This window comes from Rutilus rutilus, assembly GCF_951802725.1.
Source record: "Rutilus rutilus genome assembly, chromosome: 11".
NCBI lineage: Eukaryota > Metazoa > Chordata > Actinopteri > Cypriniformes > Leuciscidae > Rutilus > Rutilus rutilus.
The window spans coordinates 42,368,531-42,378,530 of record NC_140216.1 but is presented as its reverse complement, the minus strand read 5'-3'; the positions used below and the strand labels follow the sequence as shown (position 1 = coordinate 42,378,530).

Genomic DNA, 10,000 nt, shown 5'->3' with positions numbered 1-10,000 from the left:
ACCGGATAATCTGCAGGAATAAAGGACAGGACTTCATCCGCCATGATTGAACGGAGTTATAAAATGTTAGGCTGTGATATAAACTGTAAACAGTTTCCCTCGCCCTGTCTTTGCTACATTAGCAGAAATGAAAGGTTGTCTCAGAGGTGAAGAAGTTTGATGAAAGACTTTAGTTCTTCTGAATACTGTGCGCTGATGAATCATTATTAATAGTGTGTGTTGATTACATCGGTGTGTGTGTGAAACAGAGAGAGCTGGAGCAGATGAAGGAGAGAGAGAGGCCGAGAGATGAACCACCGCTTCCCAGCATGCAAAGCAGCAGCACACAGACAGAGCAGGTAGTGTGTGTGTGTGTGTGTAGTATTCTACATTGCACACCAGTACAGTGTGTGTTTACTGTCCTCCTCCACCAGGTGGCGTCTGTCACCTTAGAAACCTTTATATGTTTCCTCTCAGGTGCAACTGTTGCTATGGCAGCAGTGAAAGCCCCGTCTACTGGTGTGTGTGTGTGTGCGTGTGTGTTTGACTCTGCGTGTTCGTTGCGCTCGGCCTGACGAACGCATCTCGATATAAAGACTATTGAAAGAGTTTGAGCTGCCTGTGATTAAATGACGGGCTTCTTATGTGCCATTTCTTTTCTGCCTGTGCATAAACTCCAGAAGGAAGAGGAAGAGGAAGAGGAGGAGGTGATAAAGGGCAAAGGTCATGGAAGGAGCGTGACATCACAGTCATCTGACCCAGAGCTCGCATCTGATGACATCATCACAGAGCGGTGAGGAATAATTAGAGCTGATGAAAAAGTTCTGTGACATTGGAACATTAGAACTGATAGATAGATGCACAGATAGATGAAGGACAGATAGATAGACACAGATAAACACACAGATAGATAGATAGATAGATAGACACAGATAAACACACACAGATCTCTCAGTCATCAGTGGTGTTCTTCTTCTTCTAGGGATGTGCTGCGCGAGGCGAACGCTCGTCTGGTTCTGGTTCTGCAGGAGGTGCTGAAGACCACAGCGGCCGCAGAGGAGACCATCGGGCACGTGGAGGCCATGCTGGAGGCCAGTCCGAGTCACATGACCCCAGCGGAGGCCGGTCACATGACCCCAGCGGAGCGGCTCAGACCCGGACCTGCTGGAGGTCAGACACACACGGCACTCCTCAAACCCTTTCATCTGTTCATCTGATCAGCTTTTGGGAAATCAAATTTCAATTCAGTAAATGCGTAGATTTTAGATCTGATCATAGATTTTAAAGGATTAGTTCACCCCAAAATGAAAATTTCCTAATAATGTACTCACCCCAATGCCATCCGAGATATCCACGTCTTTCTTTCCTCAGTGGGAGAGAAATTATGTTTTTTGAGGAAAACATTTCTGGATTTTTCTTCTAACAATGGACTTCATTGGTTCCCATCGTTTTTAAGTCCAAATCAATGCAGTTTCAAAAGTCTCTGAAGTGTTTAAACGGGCTGTACGCGATCACAGCTGAAGAAGAGGTTATCTAGCGAAACCATTCATGAAGTCCATTGTTAGAAGAAAAATCCAGAAATGTTTTCCTCAAAACACATAATTTCTCTCCCACTGAGGAAAGAAAGACGTGGATATCTCGGATGGCATTGGGGTGAGTACATTATTAGGAAATGTTCATTTTGGGGTGAGCTAATCCTTTAAGCGTTGAACTTTTTTTATTTTATTTTTTTATATCGAATTGAAATTTGCTTCAGAATTGATTTGAATCGAATCGTGGGATTCCTAAAGATTCCCACCCCTAGTTTTTATTTAATTTCAGATCTTTCTTCAGCTTTATAATCAACAGTGACGTCACTTACAGTCACTTCAAGTCACACATGCTTTCTAAAGATTTAGAAAGATTTAAAGGCGGCCGTGACACTAAAGTCACAGCGCCGCTCGTCTGCGAAGGGTTAATCACAGATGACAGGACCATTTAATTGAGATGTAGGAACCAGTGAAGCCACATCAGATCCTGTCCATCTTGTTTGTCCCTCTCTGTTGACTCATTGTCTTTGCATAGAGATGTTTTGTGTACTGTTGAGGCGAGGTCATGTGACCCAGGCACACAGGGAGAGAGTGTGTTTGGGCGTGTTAAGGGACGTCTCGTGTCATGTGATCGACTACTCCTGTAACTCGACACCCAGAACGGTCTGTGATCCATTCTTCTGCTCGTCTTAATCTGCTGTCTGTCATGTCTCTCAAAAACATCATTTGCAGAACATATCATGCTTTATTAGTGACGCCTAGTCAAACTATAGCGTGATAAAAGGCCCCCTGAAGTCAAAATGTACGTTTTTTAGCTTTCAGTATAAACATGTTAGCCTTAAGGTTATGAACAAGCTTCCAAAACAATGACAAAATTAGCATTTAGTTGCAGAGACTCTCTATTTGTTCCGGTGAAATCACAAAATTACACCCAAAAGTGTCCCTGCTTGACACACAAGCACTGATGAACATATTCGCTTTTGATAGGAAAAATTAAACTATACGAGTGCGGATTAGAACCCAGAACCTCTGACTTGTCAAAAGTTCTACCATTAGACCATTAAAGTGCACAAGAACGTTTCGCGGATCTATGCATTTATTCAAGTGAAAATTCTCTGTACTAGCACTAACAATATATCAGTGGATCTCAATAAATGACAAATTAAACCCAGTACACTATTTTTTCCAGAATAAACCTTATTGTACACATATATTGTACATATATCTGATTTAGCATTGAATAGCAACCATGGTGCTGTCAGTCTGTGAGGTGAACTAAACGCTATTGGCTATTTGAAAAGGGGGAGGAGCCATTCAATATGTCCCGCCTTAGCTTCCTGTTTCAGTGGAAATTACCTCAACGCATCAAACAAAGCTGCGCGTTCCAAGGCACTTCAGTGGGCCTTTAAGGTACAGCGGCCTTTCCGTCATTTCAGTCCGGGCCAGTTCAGGATGCAGAACTTTTATGTCTGTAATAGTTTGCCTGTTTCTAAAGACATCGACAGAAAGCAGCATCAAGACGAACGTGGATCCGATCAGCTCTATTACTCGATGTTTTGATGTCATCAGTGAACCAGCGAATCTCTTCTGTCCCGTACACAGACGCTGATGACGTCAGCATGTTTTCAGCAGAGACGCTGAAGATCCCGGGGGCGGGGCTTCTGCACCAGGGGGCGGAGCTCCAGCTGGAGAGGGAGGAGTTTCTGATGAGCATCAGCACACGCTTGCAGAGCGCCGTAGAGAAGCTACTCATCGCCATCACTGACACCACCACTCAGGTACGGCAAGCACAGGGGGACAAAACTAACGCTTCGACTGTGAACCGCTCAAATCATCACATTAGAATGATTTCTGAAGGATCATGTGACAGTGGCTACGTTTACATGCACAACTTTTGTTTCAGTCGGACTGAATTCATTCCGATTGATGAATCCGAACGTAGTGTTTACATGAACGCTTAACATGATCGTGTTTGTTGTGCGCGTTTGTGTGTCACAAGCTTCAAATCGGGATATATTTTTTGACATATACTTACTGCACACAGTGTTTCACACCAGCACTCAGGCACAGGGAGCCAAAACTAACGCTTCGACCATGAACCAGTCAAATCATCACATTAGAATGATTACTGAAGGATCATGTGACACTGAAGACTGGAGTAATGATGCTGAAAATTCAGCTTTGATCACAGGAATAAATTACACTTTACTGTATATTCACATAGAAATAGGGTGACCAGATGAGATTGGCTGAAATTCGGGGGGGGGGGGGGGTTGTTTGGGGAGGTTTTGGGGTAGTCCTACTATGATATTAGACTACATAGCCTATAATAAAATGAATTTTCAAACCTGAACCAAACATATTTTTATTCAAAGATCAACAGTCAGACATTAATCTTTAGTCTGCCACAAAAAAACAACATTAAAATCATGAACTCAAAGGTCATTGTGACAAAAAACAAAAAAAAAGACTGTTGTAACAGTGCGTAAATCAGACATTTCAGCGCTAATAAACCTTATGCCAAAATTATTATTATGACGAAATTGTCGGTCATTAAATATGAAAACTAAATAATTGTGTAGATGATTTGCTTTGTGCAGAAGTATTTTTCTCCGAAGGCCGAAGTATTTTTTTGCACACAGTGCCGCGACCAATCAAATCACTCCTTTACGACTGGATGCCTGCACATTCACTGTCCTCACGGCTGCGGCAACTTGCGCTCGCTTATCAATGCATTTAAATTCGCGCCTACAGTATCTTTGTAGAACTTAAAAAAAAAGAAAAAAAAAAAGATGCTGCAGCCAATGAGCAGCCGGCGGGGGCTGACTGCAGGACGACTCCAGGGCCGGCCCGAGGCATAAGCGAACTAAGCGGCTGCTTGGGGCCCCGTCGCCACCAGGGGGCCCCCAAGCGATTATTATTATTATTTATTTTTTTTACATATTAATTAAATTAAACAAGTGACATAAATGAATGAATGGATTAATAATTCAAGACAAGAAAATTCTGATTTCATGATCAATATACCTGCCTACAACTGCTGCGGTGTCTGCCAGTGTTTGAGTGATGCGCATAACCTCGCGTGCATAGACAATTCGTGCGCAAAGTCACGGTAATGTTAAGCCATGTCGCAAAAATTTGATTTGATCAATGATTTATCCTTTAAATTTAATGATATTCAGAACAGAACAAGAATAAAAAAATAACTAAAAACAAGCCAAAACGAAATAATTTAAAGCGAAAGTGCTGGGCTCACGTATCTCTCTCATTAGAATCAAAATGTTTTAACATTCGCGATGGATTTGGATGGTAAACTATTCTTTATTATAGGCTTCTTTGTACTTCACCCACGTTCCAATATCGAGGGGAAAAAAATCATTCTCTTCACATGCGCAAAAATGTGCTTGCAAATATCACAGTGGAGTGGTGCTTAGGCTACGCAGCGCTGAATACGAATTGTTGGCTTATTTAAACAGAGCAGTGCAATTTTTATATGTTAGGTTGACTATTTTATTACTATATTTTATTACGGCTTTAACGAACAGGCTGCGATGTCAAGATTGCAATGCTTGAATATGTTGTGTGTGTGTGTGTGTGTGTGTGTGTGTGTGTGAGGCGCGGGCGCGATCGAACAGTGGAAACATAAAAACATACTCCGTCATGTTCATACAAGACATCATTCAAACTGCAAAAACGTTGGAGGATATTTTTCAAATAAGTTTTTTTTTATATGTTTTGTGACAATTTGTTTTCAGAAGTTTCAAAGAGTTAGTAAAAGAGTAAAGAAAAAGTTAAAACATTTTTAAGTATCTATTTTTTATTAAGTATTTATTTTGTATTAATACATAACCTCATTGTATTAATTTATAATGTAACATTATAGAGTGACATTGTGTCAATAATCGTCAAGCACAGGTGACTCCGCGTGGTGGGAGGGGGCCCCCAAACCAAATTCTGCTTAGGGCCCCCAAAAGGCTCGGGCCGGCACTGGACGACTCAACCTCCACGGACAGTTTTTAATGTTTTATCAGACAATAACTACTCAAGAATTTGCTTTAGTATAATTTTCGGGACAATTAGGGCCGGATTCGGGATTCGGGACAACGGCTTAGATTTCGGGACGTCTGGTCACCCTACATACGTTTACACACGTTTTACACTGGAATAATATTTCAGTTTTTATAGTTTTTGATCAAATAAACGCAGCCTTGCTGAGCAGAAGAGACTCTTTCAAAACATTTAAAAATAGAAGTAATTGTCAGTCAAGTCACATTTATTTATATATATATAGAGCCGCTCTGGAGAAAACCGTGATGTCATCATCCAGCTCAGTTCAGTTCTCATATAATGATGTCAAAGCAGGCAGATCAGTAATATTGTTGAATATTAGATTAAATGTGTGTTGTAATATGAGTGTTGGCTGTTTCTGAAGCAGGATTAGGTTATGTTTAGAGCGTATTTGTTGGTTAAACACATTGTCTTTGGATCATTAACTAACACTGCTGGTTACATCAGATGAACGAACACTCAAGCTAATGCTCACAGGACACAGTGGGCGGAGCCTCCGCTCCAGTCGCCGGTAGATACCAGCTGATTTGCATAATGCTTTGGTCTCCGTGGCAGCAGCTTAACATGCGTAAAGCTGTGTGTGTGAAGTAAAGCGAAACACTCTTTCCCAGTAGTTTATGTCGGCTTCGCTCTGATCATCACTTCCTGACAGAGATTCATATCTTGAATACTGAACTTGAAGATATTGATATTTATATATACCACAGATTTAAAGATCGGCTCAGATCCTGTTTAACTTGAAATGTGAGCAAATGAGCATGTGGAAAATGTGGGATTCAAACGGGGATCCCTGGAAATCTGTAGAGAAGTCCTGTGTAAAGCTTTAAGTAGATTTAACATAAATAAATAAATAATAAAAATAATATTAAAGTGAATAAAAGTAGATTAAAATAAAATTGTAATATTAGTAAATTAATAAAACAAATAATACAATTAGATTAAAATAAATAAAAATAATATACAGTACTTTAGTTAATAAGTATATAGATCAATAACAAATAATATCTTTTTTATTTTTTAATAAATGTTTAAAATAAATTATAAAAATAGATTAATTTTTTTATTTGATATATATAAATGAACACAATAAATAACATGTTAGATTAAAAAATGTATATTAATAAAATAAACAATAAAAAGATAAAAATAAATAAAAAAGATAAAACATAGATTAAAATAAACAAATAAATAATACATAGTTCAGTACTAGAGTGAGTGGAAAGTTTCCAAATAATATATTCCGTATAAACTTTATACATGCAAATTTTTAGCTTCCTTTTGCATCTGAAAGATTAAACCCGTATCTTATGTTATCAGAGCCATTCTTCTGTGAAGCAATAATAAACCACAACAGAACCACCTGTACATCAGCACAACCTCTGATCCAAGACGCATAAATCCTGGAGGTGACGAGTGTGTAATGCTCGTGTTCGGGGTCGTAATGGCTGGATCTGAGGAGTTCATCATGTAATGGCTTGTTCAGGAATGAAGATTGATGTGGCGGCGTCGAGGTGTGGGAGGAGAAGTTAATCAATAATGTGTTTATCAGGGAGACTTTGAAGAGAAAATAATGACTGGAGCCAAACGAAAACGCCACATTCATGATTTATAAGCGTTTAAAGGTCTCGTTCTCAGTTATGAGGAGCAGGAATCTGGTCGGACAGGCTCGGGAAGGGTGTGTGTGTGTGTGTGTGTTCACTCACCTGCTGGCCGTGTGACTCCGCCTTCACTGACGTCTCTCACACATGTTCACTAATCAGGAAGTGAGATCGACAGAGAGAGAGAGAGAGACCTAGACAGAGAGAGAGAGAGAGAGAGAGAGAGAGACCGAGAGAGAGAGAGAGAGAGAGATGATCTCCCCCCGGAGCGCTGCTATTCTCTGTTCTCACTTGTTAATGAGGCCCTGCCTTTTCCCAGCGGATCGTTGCCACGGAAGCATGGAATTGTTAATGAGTTTCCAGCAGGAGTAACAGAGGGAAAGTGAACGAGAGAGTCCTGGTGTTTTTACAACTCTCCTGTTTGGATTTCTTGGCTACAGGTTGCTTTGAGTTTTGCTTTCCTTTAGGCACAGATCACTGGGATATTTCGGGATTTGTGCTTTCCTTTAGACACAGCTCTCTAAAAGCACTGGGATATTTCGGGATTTGACCGGCCATGCGAAATCTCTCGTGTGTGTTTACCAACACGGAGACTCTTCTGTCACACACTCGCACGTCGCTTGACGATTAGCCTGGAACGTCTCTGCTTTAGGATCACGAGAAGATCGTCGCGATGGATTCCTATCGGACGTTTTGGGATTCCCACTTTGTGAAGGACAGCTGGCTGGACAGTCAGGATCAGGATATTTACGAGGTTGAGTCTCGCATCCCGCTGCCGAGACCCTTCCCGCTCTCTCACCTGCTTCACGAGAAGAACGCCGTAGTGGTGCACACACAGATCTCGCACGTCAACCGGCGCGACAACGGACACCTGCTCAAAGTCGTCTCCAAGATCTCGCTTCCCACTCCTCCGTATACAGTAAGTGTGTGTGTGTGTGTGTGTGAGGATCCGGAGGTCACGGGAGATCGAGTTCCGACCTTTGAGAATCATGCGGAGGAAGGTTTTATAGACGTTCAGTGTCTATATCGTTAGATAAGAGCTTTTGTACACGTTGACTTGCAGTGTAATGAGATTCCAGGGTGTGTTTCTGTGTGTATGAAGTGTTTTGTGTGTGTAACACGAGATCAGTCTCACTGTCGTGTTTTTATAAAGTCCTTTTGTTGAAGCTTCTCGCTCTTCCACCACATCAAGCACTCGGAGAGCGATGCAGGAAGAGTTGGAGATCAGGCGAGTGGAGCATGTGCACTACCTGTCAGAGCTCTGGACGTGCCGCTCTCCACCGGCCCGTCACTGCGGCTGACCTCAGATCTGATGACGCTTCTATAATCTGATTCGCTGAAAATAACACGATCCGCTAATGTATGTTTCTGCAAATAATTATTGATAATCTCTTTCAAGTCTTGCACATGAATGGAGGAATTCCCACAGAAGTAATGTCAGCATGTCCGTCTTGATGAGCATCCTAACAGACACACACTGCTATGCCTTCAGTGAACCCGTGCGGTCGAGACAGGACGTGTGTGTGTGCATTATGTCTTACAGTGACAGCAGCCTAATGTTCCTGTCGTCTGTTTTTAATGTCAATCAAACAACAAAAGAGAAGTAAATCACTCACAGCTCTGGATTGAATGGCTTTTGTAGATTTAAAAAGGATAAAGCTTTAATTTATACAGCATACTTTAAATACTTTATTCAACTTCTGTACCTGGAAACTAATGTGAGCCCTACCCTGAAAAACCTGAAAAGCACAGTTTCTTTTATCAGTATCTTTTACTCTATTGTATATATTAGTGCTTTTGCTTGTGGTTAGAGATCATTGGTTCTTATTTGACAGTAGTTTCCCTGAACCCGACACACACCGAAACCCTGAAGCTAAACCTGTGATACAAACCGAACCGTTGCGCCCCTAATGTGAACATACAGTAAAGTGTCATTTACTCCAGTCTTCAGTGTCACATGATCCTTCAGAAATCACTCTAATATGATGATTTGATGCTCAAGAAACATTTATGATTATGATCAGTGTTGAAAACAGCTCATATTTGTGTGGAAAGTGTGGTACATTTTTATTTCAGGATTCTTTGATGAATAGAAAGTTCAAAAGAACAGCGTTTATCTGAAATAGAATCTTCTGTAACATTATAAATGTCTTTACTGTCACTTTAGAAGTGTTAATATCCTTTTTTTTAATCCTACTGACCCCTAAGTTATGAACAGTAGTGTGTGTGTATGCCAATCACTTCTATTGTAAGGTCAATATTCTGGCTTTTATTCTGAATCGAGCTTCACATATTCCTAATAAACCATCATGCATCTTCTTTTCCTTTCTGGTAATACTAGAAATAATCACTCAGGGATAATAAACTCTATTTATTATGATGCTTTTTTTGGTGATTGCACAGAGTAATGTCCTAAACACACTGATTCTCATCCTCATAATAGCACACAATCATAACGAAGCTCACAGTGAGACTGTAATGAAGCTCTGCTCGTCGGTGTATTGATGAATGTGCATTACTGTAGTTCACTCCTGAAACTCTCTGTTACAGTAGATGTTCTGAGTTAGGAGTCCACATGGCACTGATGTCTGATTAATACAGGCATATTTGTTTGTGTTTTTGTGATTTATTTAATGCATTTACGTTCATAAAGGAGTAAGTCCTGCATTGGCCCAGTTCAAGATCCGTCTGAAAGTTCAGTTTGCAAATTAAACTGAAATTAATTTTAAAAGAAAATTTTGTAATGCGTATCATTTAATCTGAAGCTCTGGTTTGAGTGTGTTTGCCCTGTTGTGATGTGTGTGTGTGTGTGTCTCTCTCTCAGCT

At 40.7% G+C, this 10,000-nt stretch overlaps 1 protein-coding gene across 5 annotated transcripts in view; it reads left to right on the top strand.

Annotated features, from left to right (window-relative positions):
- The window catches only part of akap9 (A kinase (PRKA) anchor protein 9), a 129,921-nt gene that overhangs the window by 64,314 nt on the left and 55,607 nt on the right, over positions 1-10,000 (top strand). For all 5 annotated transcript variants that reach the window (XM_084424458.1, XM_084424456.1, XM_084424455.1 and 2 more), the window contains 5 exons: positions 249-338; positions 660-772; positions 962-1,149; positions 3,111-3,286; positions 9,999-10,000. The exon at positions 9,999-10,000 is cut by the window's right edge and continues 161 nt beyond it. In XM_084424458.1, coding sequence (XP_084280584.1) covers positions 249-338; positions 660-772; positions 962-1,149; positions 3,111-3,286; positions 9,999-10,000 — 569 coding nt within the window. The remainder of the gene's footprint in view (positions 1-248; positions 339-659; positions 773-961; positions 1,150-3,110; positions 3,287-9,998) is intronic.